We start from the raw sequence: 18,938 nt of genomic DNA on the forward strand, positions 1-18,938 counted from the left end.
AGAGAAGTCTGACTGTAATCTTGTTGAGACCAAGGTTCCCATGTCAGATAGAGTTGTGTTTGCAGTACAGTTACGTTTCTATGTAAAAAAAAATTGGAATCGGGGACCATGCATGATGATGAAGGCATGAACACACACACAAACGAACATGTCACACACACAAAAACACACAAAGACAAAGATCCCCCGTCTAACCGTAACAGACTCTTGGGGCAAGTGCTATTAGCGAGAACCTATGAAGGCTGGAACGGTACACGCACAAAGATCCCCCATATAGCCTTAACAGACTGTAGGGGCAAGTGCTGTTAGCGAGCACACACACACACATAGGAACACACACAACGAAACACACGCACACACACGCTAATGAACCCAGCGACTTAAGCACAATTCCGGCCAAGGGAAACACGCACGTGTGAACACACTATTAACTGGGGATCATCATTGCAATGTAACCCATTTTACCTGCTCGACAACATTTTAAAGAGTGGTCCGAAGGCGATGGTTTTACCGATGGTGATGGTGTACGAGGCTAATGCTGGCGAGACCCTGCGATCCTCGTCGAAGCTAGGGGTTCGCAATTCTTTCAGGTATATTATTGCTTAACCAGGTCAGAACTCGAGAAACCAAGATGAGTCTCGTTGGCAAAGAGTGACACGATGCAACAGTCGTGTGACCTGGCATGAGCAAGGAAGCCAAAGCGAGGTTTGCGGAGGTATTAACATCATTGCCTGCGTTGGGCACGATCTCACTCAAATATTATTCACATCGTTAGGAGAAAGGAGGCGCGTGTTATGCCGCTCGTTAGACGTAGGGTACCCGGCCATGTGGCTCAGAGGTCGAACGAGTGGCTCACAATCGGAAGGTTGTGAGTTCACATCCTGGTTGGGGGTGGAGGGGGGTTGACTCAGCCCTTCGTCGTCGCTTCTGGGAAAGTCGACGGTGGTTGTCTTATGGGTTAAACCCGCCGCCACCATTTGCACGGTTGGCTACGTATGGTGCGAAAGAAATTCAACATTTATACCTACGCCATAGAAATGTGGAATTTCCAGCACGAGCTCAGGGATATGAAGAGGCGATGAAGCACCTTCTAAATGCTAATTTGAGCAGGAAATCATCTTGACTTTCGTTTGGCTCGTTAAGAAATAGGAGGTTCGTGATGCGCGACCGTGCCTGGCGTTTGGCTCCGCTGTGACGTTCAGAGCAGACGAACGCTGACGAAGAAGGTGAATCAAAAGCTCAGGAGTGTGGCAAAGACTCGTGGGACAGGTGCACGCTCGACATCACACTCATGGACAACACGAGCAACAAGCAGAATAGAGAATGTACGCAGGATGGAGACACGATTTTGTAAGTGGATGCAAAAAAGTAAGTAAACAACTTTTACCATTTTGATATTAGCGGATAATGCCCACTGAGCTGTGTAGCTCTTTTTCAGAAGCGACCTGGCCACAAATGACAGCTCAGCGAAGTGGCTTATCACGTGGAAATGTATAGCAGCCAAATTCTGTAAACGCGTGATGTTGAGTCTAAATGTGGATGGAAAAACCCAGAAAAAATATTCATGTGCCCACGGGGAGAACACGCAAACTCGAAATATACAGCAGCAGGCGTCAGGGTCGGGTTCGAACCTACGACCTCCTGTAGACCAGGCGAGGTAGTTAACATCTCCTAGCCACCGTGATGATGATGAGAGAGAGACACAGACCTCCTGTACACCAGGCGAGGTAGTTAACATCTCCTAGCCACCGTGATGATGATGAGAGAGAGGCACAGACCTCCTGTACACCAGGCGAAGTAGTTAACATCTCCTAGCCACCGTGATGATGATGAGAGAGAGACACAGACCTCCTGTACACCAGGCGAGGTAGTTAACATCTCCTAGCCACCGTGATGATGATGATGAGAGAGACACATACCTCCTGTAGACCAGGCGAGGTAGTTAACATGTCCTAGCCACCGTGATGATGATGAGAGAGAGACACAGACCTCCTGTACACCAGGCGAGGTAGTCAACATCTCCTAGCCACCGTGATGATGATGAGAGACACAGACCTCCTGTGGACCAGGCGAGGTAGTTAACATCTCCTAGCCACCGTGATGATGATGAGAGAGAGACAGACCTCCTGTATATCAGGCGAGGTAGTCAACATCTCGCGACTGTGGCGCCGGACACGTCGCATTAAGGGACGATGGCCTAGCGGGCAAGACTAATTAGTGAGTGGCAGCCAAAGGAGGCAACACGTCAAAGAGGATTATTGCATTGCGAGAGAAATATCAATGGCTTGCGGAGGAAGACTTCATCCAGCAGTGGATTGATCATGGCGGACGACGACGATGAGGAAGAAGAAGAAGGATGAACGCTGTCTCCTGCTGGATTGTTTGTTGTTTTCGTTACGTCAAAGCGAAAGGGACCTTGACTCTTTCCAGATCCCTCTGGTAAGGGGCGGGGGGGGCTGGCGAGAGGCCGAACAGCGGAGGATTTCATGGAATAAACAGCGAACACATTCCTGATGTGAATTAGCGAGAGACAGCCATATCCCCTGAAGCAAAAGCCGCAGCCTGCTCGCTATGCATCTTATCCCTAAACCCTCTCCGTAGCTTCTCCAAATTTATTTCGACTCCATTGAACCTTCGAACATCCTTAAATGTGCCTATGTCTGCCACTATGATACCCAGGGCTCAAAGGTGAACACGAAGAATCTTCAAGATGCCATAGTTTGACTCTCTGAGCTTTGGGAATTATAAATGATACCATAAGAATCACAAGGATACTTTAGTATGGCTTTAAGAGCTTTCACATTTCAGAGTGAACCCTACGAATCTCACAGGTGCCTGATTGTGGCTGACGTTTGGGATTTAACAGTGACTATGAGAATCAGAGGGGTGCCCTTCATCTGCGTGTCTGCAGCACCAATGCATAATATGCTGTGTGTGTGCAGGCTGCTGCACTTGCCACCTGAACCGATCTAAGATGTTATAATGCTGCAACAAGAGGGGTTTTTGGACATTTTGTAAGAGTTAGCCGCCCCGCCCCTAGCCCTGCTGACCCCGCCCACCCCTACTGACCCCGCCCTTACCATACTGACCCCGCCCACCCCTGCTGACCCAGCCCACTCCTACTGACCCCGCCCACTCCTACTGACACCGCCCACTCCTACCGACCCCGCCCACCCCTGCTGACCCCGCCCACTCCTACTGACCCCGCCCACCCCAACCACTACTGCCAAACACGCTCCCCCCATGTCCACAACCCCCACCACGACCCAACCCAGCCGGACCTTGTGTGCGGTGCGGGGGGGCTAAAGAGGAAAGAGTGGGGCCCAAGGAGGATGTGGGGCGGAGCATGAGGAGGAAGGAGGCGGGGCGTGCAGAGGTCCAATTTCCCTCTTCACGTGAAGGCTCAGTTCGGTTTATTTAGAAGTATCCCCGTGAGCTTAGTAGCTCGTGAATCGGCGATGGAGGCATGGAAGCAAACAAACGCAAAAGGCAGAGGCCAACCTGTGCTGCGAGGACAGTGGAGCACCATTGTGCAGATTCCATGTTCTGGTGGGTTAAAGGCTAAGCGGTAGCAGGGTTCACTCAAGCGCTGTCTTCCGGACAGTCCTGTTTCTTCACCCGAGGAAGGCTACTTGTGTTGTGGCCGAAACGTCATGAGAATTTTATTCTGTTGTTATTATTATTATTTTATTATGTCATCTCCATTCTACGTGACTTTACCGAAAGAACCCAGAAGATAAGCGGTCGTGTTTTGTTATTTTCTTTGAACCTATCTACGTGACTTTACCTGAAAGACCCAAAGAATATGAATCCCTGCAGTCACGAAAGCTTTAAGTCAAGATTTAATATGAACTTCGTGATCTTCATGGTAACTGATGGCGAGCCACGCCAGCCATCTCGTGCTCCGTGGCCGCTTTGAATAGGCGAGCGGTTAGCACTCTCCCCAAGAGCCTGCCTGCTGTAAGAGGCCACCATACACCCGTGTGTGGGTGTGGGTGGGTGAGACACGCGGTGGCCCTCTCGTTCCAGACCAACGGCGGGCACAAGGCGGGGGTCGCGTGGGGACGCTGCACCGAGGCAGTCAGCTCGCCCCGCCACCACCACCCACCACCCCCCACAACCACCACCACCACCACCCCCTACAACTACCACCCACCACCACCACCCCTACAACCACCACCCACCACCACCACCCCCCCTACAACCACCACCCGCACCACCACCACCACCCACCACCACTACCACTACAACCACCCACCACCACCACCTCTGGCGCAGTCTTTTGTTGTCTGTGTACAACGGCGAACCCACAGGGAGCCTCGAATAAATAAAAGAAATCGGTCCTGAGTCTCCTCTAGGTCGACTCAGCCTCAAATCAGAGTGGCGGAAAATGCCGCCAATAGTTTTAGAAGAAAACGAATTGGTTGTACAAAATGATAGCATTACGTTGTGTGTGTGTGTGTTGAGCACTTTGGCCAAAATAATTCGATACAGTGGTGGTGGAAATCGCTCACCTGGAATTTAAAACGTCACGGGAATGTTTGCTATGAGGGGAAATAAGGTAAGGTTCTAAACGTTAATGTTACATGTCAGAAAACTCAGTGTTCAGTTTGACCAGTCATTAGCCTTTGAGGCACACGTATCGAAGGTGGTTAAAATGCCCCTTTTTCCACATACGAAATAATTGCCAGAATGCATCGCTTCCTGTCACCTGCTGACTTGGAGAGACTTGGTCCATGCTTTTGTGTTGTCCCGACTCGACTACTGCATCACCTGACTGGCTGGGATACCGAGCAGAGTCGTGGGCAGACTCCAGCTTGTTCAGAGTGCAGCTGCTCGAATGCTTACACCACCACGTACACCATTCCGTGAGCACATTACACCATCTCTTCATTGGCTACCGGTCAAATTCCGAGTGGATTTTAAGATACCGCTATTAACCTATAGGTTTCATAATAAAGGTTTTGTGGGTGAGGTCGCGTAAGTAAAAATGTGTTGGAACCCTCCACCACCCGACACAGCCAATTAGCAAGGGATTTGTCACGTAGACAAAGCGCCAAATAGTTACTACTTCAGCCCACCGGTGTGTTGGAGAGTAAATGCACAACATTTACAATTTGAGTAGTACGACGTTTCGCTGGTAATTACATCAACCAGTATCATCGGATGATTTTCCCGATGATGGTCGCGAAAGGCTACGTGTTAAACCTTTACGGCTTTAAAATGGCTCGCCCCATATTACTTGCAGGAACTAATGCGTTTATATATTCCATCAAGGTCCTTCAGATCTTCTGATCTCCAACGGCTCTGTACTCCCAGGGTCTAGGTTGCGCTCTTTTAACGATCGCGCTTTTGTTAGCGTGGCACCCGAACTATGGAACGCCTTGCCACTTGAACTCGGGCAATCAGAGTCAGTAGATATATTTAAGTCTGCTTTGAAAACGCTCCTCTTTAAAGTGGCCTTCCCTCTTGAGTTGGGTCGGTTGCCATGGTTCTGCTTTTGTTTCCTGCTTTGCGCATTGGGATCCTAGGATGGTGTGCGCATTATACATCTGAATGATGATCATTAAACTCATAATGTTCTGCCATTTGTCATTCCACTGCTGGATGTAAGGTTTCCCTTTCCATGTCAGTCACGAGGGTTTAACCATACTTTACCATGCTGGTCCATGCAAGATGGTAGTGAGAGGGAATTCACTGAAGGAGGCGGTTGGGTAGGTGGTCGTGAGAGAGAACGAGATGAAGAAGGTGAGCGAGGGAAGATTTTCTGGGAGAAAACTGAGAGGAAGGAAAAGAGGTCGCGATGCGAGACGATGTTCAACATGGAAGGACGTGCGGATAGACGAAGTGAGCAGCAGAAGAGAGACAGACATTGCTCAGACCGCTCTGTGGACAGGACACTCGGTAATGAACTGAAACCTGAGGAATTAAACGACAAAACGAACTTGATGTAATGTGTGTAATGTCTCTGTGTGTGTAATGTCTTTGTGTGTGTGTAATGTCTGTGTGTGTGTGTAATGTCTGTGTGTGTGTGTAATGTCTGTGTGTGTGTGTGTGTAATGTCTGTGTGTGTGTAATGTCTGTGTGTGTGTGTAATGTCTGTGTGTGTGTGTAATGTCTGTGTGTGTGTGTAATGTCTGTGTGTGTGTGTAATGTCTGTGTGTGTGTGTAATGTCTGTGTGTGTGTGTAATGTCTGTGTGTGTGTGTGTAATGTCTCTGTGTGTGTGTGTAATGTCTGTGTGTGTGTAATGTCTGTGTGTGTGTAATGTCTGTGTGTGTGTGTAATGTCTGTGTGTGTGTGTAATGTCTGTGTGTGTGTGTGTGTAATGTCTGTGTGTGTGTGTACTGTCTGGTGTGTGTAATGTCTATGTGTGTGTGTAATGTCTATGTGTGTGTGTAATGTCTGTGTGTGTGTGTAATGTCTGTGCGTGTGTACTGTCTGGTGTGTGTAATGTCTCTGTGTGTGTGTAATGTATGTGTGTGTGTGTAATGTCTATGTGTGTGTGTAATGTGTGTGTGTAATGTATGTGTGTGTGTAATATCTGTGTGTGTAATGTCTGTGTGTGTGTAATGTCTGTGTGTGTAATGTCTGTGTGTGTGTAATATCTGTGTGTGTGTGTAATGTCTCTGTGTGTGTGTAATGTCTGTGTGTGTAATGTCTGTGTGTGTGTGTAATGTATGTGTGTGTGTGTGTAATGTCTGTGTGTGTAATGTCTGTGTGTGTGTGTAATGTCTGTGTGTGTGTGTAATGTCTGTGTGTGTGTAATGTCTGTGTGTGTAATGTCTGTGTGTGTGTGTAATGTCTGTGTATGTGTGTGATGTCTGTGTGTGTGTAATGTCTGTGTGTGTGTAATGTCTGTGTGTGTGTAATGTCTGTGTGTGTGTAATGTCTGTGTGTGTGTGTGTAATGTCTGTGTGTGTGTAATGTCTGTGTGTGTGTAATGTCTGTGTGTGTAATGTCTGTGTGTGTGTGTACAGTCATTTGGGGGGAGCCACTTGGGTTCCATTCCCGCTCACGGCCAACACCCAGTGACGATTCTCTGAACCGGTCCTGGACCTCCCCTAGGTCGACTCATCCTCAAATGAGTGCCTGGTGCGGTGTGTAAACATCGCCACAGGGGAGACAAAGGTGGCCGGGCGTGGTGTTGACCGCCCACCCCCTTTGCGCGCCGTGCCGGCCTTAATAGGTGCTCGCTAACAACACTTGCCCCCAACAGTCCGTTAAGGCTGCACTGGGGTTTTCTTCGTCTTGTTTGCAGTCATTCGTGACTGAGCTGCAACCATAAGCCCATTGCGCCCGTGAGAACCGGGGTTTCACCACCGCGGCTTAAACCCGGACTCGAACCGAAGCGCTCAGCTGACGCCTGCTCTAGAACTGCGACCAGGGCCACTGTGAAGCCCTCCCCCGAGCCACCCGGCCACCTCACACATCGCGCACGCGGATCCTCAGCTCCGCTCCGCTCAGTTTTAACAGCAACAAAAAAATCGATGCGGTGGGTGATGTCATTCGCCATCTGGCCCAGCGTGGTGTTTCTTTCTGTGGCTTCTCTCTGTTTATTTTGTGGGGAAGGGAGGGGAGGGTTTAAAACCAGTTACTGAGTACAGACCCCCCCCCCCGCGAAGCCCCCCCCCCCCATAAAACCCCCCTCAATCGGCCAGCAACAAACAGCACTGTCGAAGATTTTGTAAGCGATGACGAGAGTGAACGCGATTGCTTGAATCGTGCGACGTTATTTGTTCGTATTATTCATGAGAGCGCCTTGGAGGGGTGGGTGGGTGGGTGGGGGGAGATGAACGATGACGGAGATGAACTCCCACGGTGGAGCAGTGCGAGGGCAGAGGCAGACAGAAGACATTTGTCGTGGCCACTTGCAGGGTGACCCGCGGCGTGCTGAGCGAGCGGGTGCAAGGCCCAGCAGTCGTCTCGGTCAGTCGACCCGTGGCACCTGCTGGGTCTGCCCCGTGACCTCCTGCCAGCGGGCGTTCCGACACTTCACGTGGCCTCAACGTGCACCTAGCCTGGCACGGGCGTCGTGGTGACATCACCGCCACTTATTGGCGAGTGGTTGTTGTTGTTGATGATGTTTTTGCGGGTGAGTGATGCTTGGGCGGAAAAGTGTGTGACTTCAGTCAAATGTCTCCGACACTGAACATCTTGCCTCGGTGGCGAGATGTTAACTACCTCGTCTTATATTTTGATTTAAAGCTTTCGTGACTGCAGTAATTCATATTCTTAGTTTTTTCGGTAAAGTCACGTTGAAGGGAAACAACAAAATAACAAAATATATATAAATATATTATATATATCACCTGAAGACGACCGTTTGAATTATGGTCGAAACGTCGTGAGAATTTTTTATTGTTTTATATATATTGTTATTTTGTTGTTTCCCTTCAACGTGACTTTACCGAAAAAACTAAGAATATACCTCGTCTTATATTTCCATGAGATTGTGGGTCTGATCCCGAACCTGAGGTGCGTTTATTTGTTCCTCTCCCCGTGGTCGTGTGGAAAAAAATTTCCGGGTCCTCCGGTTTTTCCCTCCACATTTAGAAACACGCGTTTAGAGTATTTGGCTGTGATACATTACCACGTGATACGCCACTTCGCTGAGCTGTCATTTGTGGCCAGGTCGCTTCTGATAAAGAGCTGTAGTGTAGCTTAGTGGGCCTTACCTGGTAAAATAAAATAATAGTTTAGTTTAGACTCTGTATGAGCTCCTTGAGCCACTCAGACTAGGGTTGCCACCTATTCCACGGTAGTACAAACCCGGGTATATTAACCTTATGGCGGTACCCAGGGGTACCATAGAACCCCGGCTCTCGCATAATGTTCGTGATGCAGTAATTTTTAGTCTGTTGATGGTCGGCGATGCGGCAATCGACTCATCTCGACGAGCTGTGCTCACGATGATGCACCACTACGGTGCGTACCCCGTGCGTTCGGGGTTTTCTTCGCAATCGTCCTCGCTGTGTTTCGACATCTCCAGAGTGTGGCACTGATTTCGGATTGATTGGTACCCCAGTCGCGGAGTTAAGTACATCCCTGGGAAAAAAATAGTGTCCCAGAAATAAAATATTTAATTGCCTCGGCCATGTTGTATTATTTGTTACCCCGGGGTACCGGCATCAGGATCATATTTATCAGTCGGCACGAGTTTTATCACAATCGTCCAGTAGCCCATTGCAGTAAAGCTCAGCACAGCAACACCGGTACCAGATATCGGTGCAAATCAATTCCTGCCTTGCTCTATACACACACGGACGCCAATTCCCAGGTTTGTTCCGAGTCAAACCTAGAACCGGTGGCAAACGCGAACCCAGACTCATCATACGTTCGCTCCTCCTGCCTATCTCCTGCGACGCCCTCATTATGATCGATTCTGCTCCACGGCCGTCATCCTGACCCACTCTGCGTCCGCGTCTCGCATCTTCCGGGCGTCCCGCGGTCTTTCCTCCTCCCCCCACACCGATAGGGCTTAGCCGCCGCCTCCTCCGGCCTCCGTGTGATTTTGTATTTTAGATTTTGCTTTTGACTCAATTTTAATCCGCCCACACCTCCGATTGGCTACGTACGGTGCGAAAGAAGTCCAACGTACATAATCGGTTGTGTCATGAATCAGTGGCTGTTGGGGCAATAACCCCCCCCCACCCCCGAATTCCCCCCATGACAGCGTGAAAATTAGTATTTTTTTCGATATTCAAAAGGGAAAAGACATTGGGTTTTTTATTGTTGTATTAACGCACAGGTCAGTTTTCAGTTTTAAAAAGCTTGGAATATTGGGACTATGCCCCCCCCCCCCCGAATCCCTCCTCCTCTCCCCTCTGCACGGCCTTTCTGGGAGCGCATCGTTTCAGCAGCATTCGTTCAACACAAGCCACGCGTGGACGGGGTTCGACATTTGGTGGTCTCATCAGCAGTGCCAGGCTTGCTTAACACCAATGCTGGGAGAATTTGCCTCGCGTTTAAGAACCAAGCCCCCCCCCACCCCCCTCTCTGTTTTACGCGCTCCCAGAAGGCCGTGTGGCTGCTGGAACGAATGTTAATTTTATTAATGTGGAGAGACAGTACGTGGAGGAGGAGTGTCGTCTGCTTATTTGAGTTTGTTCCTTAAATTCTCAACAACGACGCTTAACGTTTACGTGTCGTGTAAAATGAAAAGGACTCAAGTCATACACCGATGTCATAACAAAGATGTTCATTATAATGATGAATTATAATCAACGTGGAATTTATCTGCTCACAAATCCACGCAGAGACATGTGCTCGCTACAACAACGCGAATCCAACAGCCCCACCTGCAGAACTCTTTAAACGGATTTCTCTTTACAAACTCCCCCGTGGTTCTAACATTCCTCTCCGCACACGTATAGTAGTAATAGTTATAAATAATTTTGAAACAACTTTGGCAAAAGTTTTCTTGGCAGAGGCTGAGGTGCCCAAAACATTTCCTGCCATGTTTCAGGAGTACACGCGACTCTTACAAGTTTCATTTCGAGCTCCAAAAAAAAAAAACCCCAACCATGTCCCAGAGCGCGCCTCCGTGTGTTTCGTTTAGAAGAATCTTACTGTACCGACTTTCCCTGCGAAAGCTGTAACGCGCCAGAAGACACGCGCACGCCGCTGAGAACCCGGCTACCACTACTACTACTACTACCGCCGCTTGATGCACCTCCGATCAGCACGAAAGAAGTTCAACGCACGCATCAACGCACGTGCACGATTCATTCGTCCTGGTCCTCAGGAGCTGAGTCGCATGTAGAAGTCATCCACGCGTCTAGACTGTTTAGACTGTGTTGCTGCTACACATGCCACCTTGTCGATCTATCCTTTGCGGTTAGGTCGCTTTTTAAATATAATAAACAGGTCCCTGCAGGGTGGGCTGGTAGGAACATTGGAATTTTGCGCAATTTTATGACATTGTTACGCATTCCTGTTACGTGACTTCCAAATGTTGGGTGCAATAAGACGTATCAAGTCTCTGCGCTGTCTATTGCTGATTGTACACCCAACAGCACGAGATTTCACTTCGTTAAATATTGAAAGGGGACGGACGGACGGACACATTAATCTATTGCAGGCTGGTACACTCAGTTTACAACTTCGTTCCTACCAGTACAAGTTAATACCTCAATGGGCTTTGTCTGGTAGGCTCGGGATGTTTGAGTTTTATTGTGTATGTGTTTGGGTGATTGGTTCACGTTTCTTGTACTTTGCACGACTGTCGTGGTTTTTTGTACTGTTTACTGTTGCAAACGTTCTTACCCGCCCCGACTGGACATCTGTGAAAAAAGAGCTTTAAAGCTCATCGGATTCTTCCATTATAAATACATATTCTGATTCCGGTTAGCACAACGCATCACGAGCCTGGCGAACCCCATCTCCCATTGTTTCCATCACCCAATGTCTACAATTGATCATCTTCAAATGGAGCAGCTATGTTGAATGAAGTGTTTATCATCATCAGTAAAAGCAGACATTGTCTATCCACTGCTGGATGGTCTCCCGCATGCCATCGCATAAACCCATGCTCCTGCGATGCTACGACCATCCGCAGCCCGCGCGTCAACTAATCTCATCGCTCCGTCAACTCTCTTGACGCGTTCCTTCCTTAGGCTGCCGCTCCATCGCCAGTCTCGACCCATCGGCCATGGTTTCTACCAGTGACGTTCCCTGTAGAAGGTCACTTATTCTCCGTCGTCCTCAGAACGATGTCTCCCAGTTGCGTTTCGCCGCAGATTCGTTTGCTCCTCTTTCTTTCTCTAAGCTTTTTTCCAATAATTCATCTGTCCACGCTTCTTTGCGCGACTTTTGAGCGTCTGTTCCACTTTGTTGATTTCCACATGCAACGAGAGCTTGCTAATCGGAATACAATAATTGTCGGAGGGACACAACTTGCACACACAGCTGTATAATACACGTATATACACACACACCTTGGGCAACTTTTGAAAGCATTTCAGAATTAATGTGAAGAAATACAGCTTTTATCAAGAGGAGGATGGAGTGCTGATTGAAGATTGAATTTCACAATGGAAAGCAACTTACCATTGGGCCTGAAGAGGGAAGCTTTCCAATCAGTTGATCATGCCAGCAATGGATAAGGATCAGAACGAATTGTTAAATATAATAAATGAGGATTGGGGGGTGTTTTTGTGAAGTCATCGGTGACTGGGTTTAGAAAATAAACTCACCACACATGAGTTCTGCTTTCATCGCACACGGGGTATAATCCCAGAAGTGCTTGGCGAGTGTACCTGACTACGGCCGATAGAAACTACTTTGACTAACCCAGCTACACCTCCATTTATTGTTATTATTAATCCGGATAAAATGAATACCTGTAACCATTATTGAAGCGATGAAGTCAGCGCAGGGATTGTGAGAGTGCAGGACCGTGGACAGTTGCACCTGCATTGGAAGACCTTCATCCAGCAGCGGATTGATCATGGTTGATGATAATTATCATTGGAACAAAATGCAGTGCCCAGAGAAAACCTATGCGTATGTTGAGAACTCTTCAACCCCATTGCACGCATATCCTGTAAACCTACTTGCTCTACTGTCTCGTACAGGCATCACACTTTGCTGTCATGAAAATGATACATTTCACATTTGTACGTGTTTATACCACGTGTGTGCTATTGGCATCGTGTCTCAAGACGAATGCATTTCCATTTGGAATTCTCAGAGTGAGCATTTGACCAAAAACCGTATTCCTCGGGCCAATACATCAACTGAATTAAGCAGAACAAAAACATATTAATTCAATTTCGAGGGAGGGTGTTCATTTCATTTCTCGTGGCTGTGTGCAGCAATTGGTGACCCAGACCATCACCGTTCGACAAACCCGGTTCATTCACCAATGGGAGAAACCTTGGGATTCGAATGCAAGATCTGAGCCGGCTTGGCACGGGATTGCCTCTGACATTGGCACCAATCCGCCGAGCCACCCGGCCCCTCGGTAACCGCCAGGGAATTCCGTAACGATGCATCGTGCGACATGACGCCCGCCGATCCTCGTGTCGGCTCGAATCACAAAAATCTTGCTCGATCGAGACAACCAGGGTGTTTTCTTCTTCGTTTAAATTTTTTTTAGTTTCCTGACAAAAAATATAAAAATATATATTTTTTTACGACGAAAGTATGCACCAATCGAAGGTGCACACCAGTAGTGAATGTACCCGTGAGAAGGAATTGCTTTGCTGATTGCTTTCCGTGGTTTATCGATGGCGCTATGGTTGTGTGACGGAGACAATGTACTGAGGTCGTTCTCATTCTTGTGCGTCTGACCGCATGGTGCGACACGACAACATCACCGCTTGTAACGTGGCGGTGATATGGTGCGGGGGATGGGGGGCGGGACTCGTGGCATGCTCCTGTTTTACGAACTGCAGTTGAACAACGTTAAAGTGAATCTGTTATTCGTACTGGAGGCACAGCCAGTGCTCGCCCCCGCCATAGAAACGTGGAATTTCCACCGATGGCGGAGGGCTGTAAACTTGAGGTTGAGGGCCTCCTCTGTGCTAATTTGAGTCGGATTTTAGAGATAAACAAATATGTATTTGGTAGAACCTCCCTGCGACGACTTCAACGGCTGCCTAGTTTTATATTGCAGCGCCACGTGATGCATTTCCTGTTGCTTTGCGAGTATCCTCCCCCAACTCATCCTGCTGCTCCCATCCCCCCTCCCTCCCCCATCCCCCCTCCCCCACCTCATCCTGCCCCCCCTCCTGCTCCCACCTCATCCAGCCCCCCCTCCCTTCTGCTCCCACCATCCCTCGCCCAACCCCTTCCCCACCCCCCTACTCCTGATTCCACCCTCCCCCACCTGCTTACAACCCCCCCACTCCTGCTCCCCATCCTCCCTCCCCCATCCCCCTCCCCCACCGACTCCTGCTCCCACCCACCCCACTCCTGCTCCCATCCTCCCTCCCCCATCCCCCTCCCCCACCCACTCCTGCTCCCACCCGCCCCACTCCTGCTCCCATCCTCCCTCCCCTAACTCCAACCCCCCCACCCACTCCTGCTCCCACGATCCCTCCCCCATCCCAGCCCCCCCACCCACTCCTGCCCCCCCCACCCCGCCCCGCCCCCCCGCACCTGGGAAGAGGTGTTTGGTGGGGATGCTGAGCTGCGCCTCGCGCGTGACGCTGTAGGCGGCGTCGCCGGCACCGCCGCCGCCGCGCCGCTCCGAGCAGAACCCCGTCGTCCGAGAAATCCCCTCGGGGAGACTCTCCAAGTCGAGGGATTTCAGCAGGTCCACCGGCTCGCCTGTGAGGACAGAGACACAGATCAGCCTGGACTTGACCGTGGGTGCGAGGTGCGCGCTTGTGAGTGCGCGGCAAGCGACGGGGTGGGTGGCCAGCAACCGGTGCCCGGCCGCGTTTGTCTCCCCAGTGGCGATGTTTACACGCCGCGGCGCCAGGTACTCGTTTGAAGCTGAGTCGACCTAGGGGAGGCCCAGGACCGTTTCGGATAATCGTGACTGATGGTGTTGGTGGCCGTGAGCTACAATTGGACTCGGGGTCGCCGGGTTCGCAGCGCGACTCGCTAACCGCACACACAGCGACGATTTATAACTCAATGAGCAATAAGTTCTCGCTTAACGAGGTCCAACGTTATGACGGCGCACGTTCCGACGTCATAACGGTGCACGTTCCGACGTCATAACGGCGCACGTTCCGACGTCATAACGGTGCACGTTCCGACGTCATAACGGTGCGCGTTGTGCGAAAAGTGTTCCCCAATGTAAGAACCGCGTTAGAGCAAAAACACGTTGTGTGAATACCGTGCGTTTTAAGTGAGGACTAACCATATTTATGCCAAACACGTAGGTTTTGGCAGCCAATGTTATATGAATCATAATGGCACTCATTTAAGAAGCCGGGTCAGATGGCGTGATTATTCTGACTTCTCTTTCTAACTTCCTGGATTTTCCTGACAATGCTTGGCGCAGTTTCAAGTGGAACACCGTATCTAATTGCTGCTAAATGTTACCGTGATAATTGTTTTTCAATTCACCGGTGGGATAGAACAATGACAATTGGCGTGCTGTTAAACGCTTACAAATGTGGCAGGTTTTTTTTGGCTATTTCAGGTGGTGGAGGGTCTTTCAACACAAATTTTGATAAATCATTACTTGGCCTAAGCCCAAACATTAATTATGAATTGTACTTAATTTTATTTTACTCAGATATTCCACCTGGAAAATCCCTTGAGATGGAGCATCTCGTTTCCAAAAGGTGTCTGTGGTAATGACCGATTGCGCACGTGACAAGAACACCCCACGACGCGTACGCACACACACTTTACAATCCCGCAATTTACAATGCGTGCATACATATACGCAATGCGCATCGTACCCAGTCAACCACGTAAATAGTGCACACCACCGGTTCGTATCGAATGTACTCCAGCCGTAACAGCTGCAGATGCAGTGCCGAGTGGGTTTCAATCACAGATTTCGACGTCTTGAGACTTGCGTCATCGCATCTGCGCGTCTCTCTCATCATCACCACGATGACTGGGAGATGTTGACTACCTCGCCTGGTATGCAGGAGGTCGTGGGTTCGATCCCGAGCCTGACCGCTGCTGCTGTATATTTGGAGTTTGCGTGTCTCTCTCTCTCCCCGTGGTCGCGTTTATTTTTCTCTGGGTCCTCTGGTTTTTCCCTCCACATTTATAAACATGCGTTTTGAGTATTTGCCTGATATAGATTTCCACTTGATATGCCACTTCGCTGAGCTATCGTTTGTGACCAGGTCGTTTCTGAAAGAGAGCTATATAGCTCATTGGGCTTTACCTTAACTAATTTCTTCAGAACTGATTTCCGTGCTCAGTTTGTTGTCCTTCCCCCGCACCACCGATTAGCACGGTTGACTACGTACGGTGTGAAAGAAGTGTAATATACATTATCTGGTGAAAAAAAAATCAACGTTTAATAGTTTTAGTTTTCCACAGCTCCGAATCATGTGTTGTAAGCGAATTTGTCAATCCACTGCTGGATGATCACTTCCCCACGCCGTGCGGGTCCGTTGGGGCCTACACGACGGCCGCCGCCACCTCGTGCACGGCCGTCGCCTGCAATCAAATCACCCGGCACGCGCCAGGTCTCGCGCCCGGTCTCGCCCGGCACGCGCCCGGCACGCGCCTCGCCCGGTCTCGCCCCCGGTCTCGCGCCCGGCCTCGCAAGCTTGGCTGAGATTTTGAGCCTGGGTGGTGATTGGATGGGCGGCCAACACGCATAAGAGCTCGGCACTTTCGTCGTGAACAATGTGTCCTTAATAAATGATATCATAGGCGACGTTTCGGGCAATGTATCTTCTTCAGGAAGCATACATTATGGGAGGAAGAGGCGTGGCCTGAAACGTTACCGCCACCCAGACGACATGGGACGGGACTCATCTAGCAGTGGATTGACAATGGGCTGTACGTTTTTGTTGCAAATTATCTTGATAAGTCTCAGGACTACGTTTAAGCAGTGCGAGGGTGGCTTTGATGTTTCGCCAATTTCGTAGCGCGTATGTGTGATGTTGGATGTTCTTGTTGTGGGATTAAATATTTATCAAGTATTGATAACATGGCGAATGCGTGAGAGTAAATAAAACAGCCATCCGCTTCCTGTGCTTGATATTGCTCTTCGAAAGCACTCTGATGATCGCGCTGTAAATTAAATGGCTCGATGAATATTCCGCGGAGACTATTTCAAACAAATTGCACTGCTTTAAAATATTCTGTTTACCGTGGACAACTTTAAAAGGTTTAGCTGTATACTGCTCGGATGAAAATTTACGCTTGTTATGATGGGGAATTTAATAATTTTTTACGATTTGCGAACTCGTTCTTTTTATTCCACGTTACATTCGGCTTGTGTATCGCAAACATCCGCTCTCATTTCAAAACAAGTTGCGACCTAAACCCTCCGAAACTGTCCGCCATAAATGAAGCAGGCGCTTTGTGTTACGTAATGGTGATGAATGGCAAGCGGTGTAGCTTCGCACCAATTCAGAGAGGAACCCCCAGAAGAAGATGTCACAGAACGCCTTCCGAGTCACTTAATCGGCCTCTCTGACCCATCACTGGATGGCGCTCCACGATGACGCAATCGAGCTAAACATGTTTTAATTGCTCAGACACGCCCCACGAGTAAAGGGAAACTAGGGTGGTTTGGTCGACCAAACCTCATCAAAACCATCAACCCACCGCACTTGAGAGCTTGGTTCAATCATCGGCGGCTGATACCCAGATTCGACCCCAACAAATCGGCGATATGCTTACGCGTTAATAATGTTAGGATCAGAAGTGCTATTTAGTGTGTGAATAGTTTCTGTAAATGGAACGTAAACATATGCAATACAAGAATTAAGATGTACTTAAGTAACTATGCGCACGCAAGCACAACGTGTTTATATCTGTGCAATGTTCCCTCGACTGCGAGTGCAAAGGTCAAAGGTCAAATGTCAAGTGTATTTCTTCTCCAGTGATCATGATCTTCATCATTAATCATGAGCAGCAGCATCAACTACATAATCTTCCTATCTGCATAATCTATTTGCAGAACTTATCGACAGCATATCCATCAATAGCTATCAATATGTATCAATATCTATCTAATCTACCTGCAGAATATACCCAGTGCCAGTAAATCAACGCTACTTTGAGGGATGTCAGCAGTGGGCTCCGTGAGAAATCTCGCCCCTCCCCCCCCCGTCAGAGTAATGTGGAATTGGTACCACTGGCTCAGAGCCACCAATGGCACTCAGCACTACGGGACCCTAATCTGTGCAGAGAGACACTTTGCCTCGCCATCATTAGGCAGCCGTGACTTCCGGTGAGGAAGCGAATGTACAAAGGCGGTTTCGTGTTCCTAAAGATTTGTGGTGCTCAAATTGAGAGTGAAAATTATGAGTTCCTTCAAAGCCTCGGCAATCAGCACCAACAGCTGCCCGGCCGCACAGATGGATGCAATTATCCCGAATTGGCAGGCTGCAGAGTTATCCGGCTGTGGGTTTTTTTTTGTTTGGAGAGAAGAAAATGTCACACCGGCGATGTCACTTTGCAAGCCGGTCTCTGAAGCGTTGCCGCTCAAGATTACTACTTTTGAGGGCGCTCAAATTCTACTTGGCGGATGTTGGTCAAATCATTCATTTCTGCCCTTGCGGTATAATATTTCCACGTTTAGCTGCATTGTTAAACGCCTCTGTTTCTCTTTCTTGGGACATTTAAAAAAAACAAAAGAAACTAGCCCGGGTGGCCCGTAGTGCAGAACGTTTAACTCCCAATCACGATCCCTGTGATATTATGGAGAATATTAATAATAGCAATAACTATTTACAGCCCAGTGTCAGTCCACTGCTTGGATGAGGACTCGCTATGCCGTGTCACTCATGGGGGTTTGAGTCACACTTCACCACACTGGTCAGTGCGGGTAGATGAAGGGGGTGCCCAAGACTGATTTACCTATCACTGCCTACCTAACCCCACCATAGGAATGTGCAATTTACAATACTGGCTGATGGGCACTAACCTGTGACTCTTAAGGAAGAATGACGAATCGTGTTTTGATTACAATTAAGAGTTGGGTTAAAGTGAGCCACATTTGTAACCACATTTCTAAGACGCTATGCCAATTTTTATTTAATTTTTTACAAGGCTCATGCCTTTCCGAGTACAACTAAAATTACTGTAATGCCATGAAATGCCATTTATATATTTTAAAAAAATGTTCGGTCCATAGAGAGTCACCGGATGCTCGATGAGGTTTGTGGGGGTACTTAACAAGACTCTGGACGACACAGCTCGCCGGAGACCTCTGCATTGCAAATCCACCACGCTTACCATAATACTACAGCAGCATTCCCACCGCGTGTCCCTAGATATATATAGTGTGTATACTGTACTGTACACGGGGAGTGGTGGCGCAGTGGTGAACAC

The 18,938-nt window shown here is 48.9% G+C and overlaps 1 protein-coding gene across 2 annotated transcripts in view; it reads right to left on the bottom strand.

The window, feature by feature from the left end:
* LOC116953253 (uncharacterized) overlaps positions 1-18,938 on the bottom strand; it is a 305,948-nt gene that overhangs the window by 266,141 nt on the left and 20,869 nt on the right. For both annotated transcript variants that reach the window (XM_032973299.2, XM_032973298.2), the window contains exon 2: positions 14,106-14,276. In XM_032973299.2, the coding sequence (XP_032829190.2) occupies positions 14,106-14,276 (171 nt within the window). The remainder of the gene's footprint in view (positions 1-14,105; positions 14,277-18,938) is intronic.

The sequence above is a fragment of the Petromyzon marinus genome, chromosome 50 (assembly GCF_048934315.1).
Source record: "Petromyzon marinus isolate PM22_M1 ecotype Great Lakes invasive population chromosome 50, UKy_Petmar_22M1.pri1.0, whole genome shotgun sequence".
In the NCBI taxonomy this organism is placed as follows: Eukaryota; Metazoa; Chordata; class Hyperoartia; order Petromyzontiformes; family Petromyzontidae; genus Petromyzon; species Petromyzon marinus.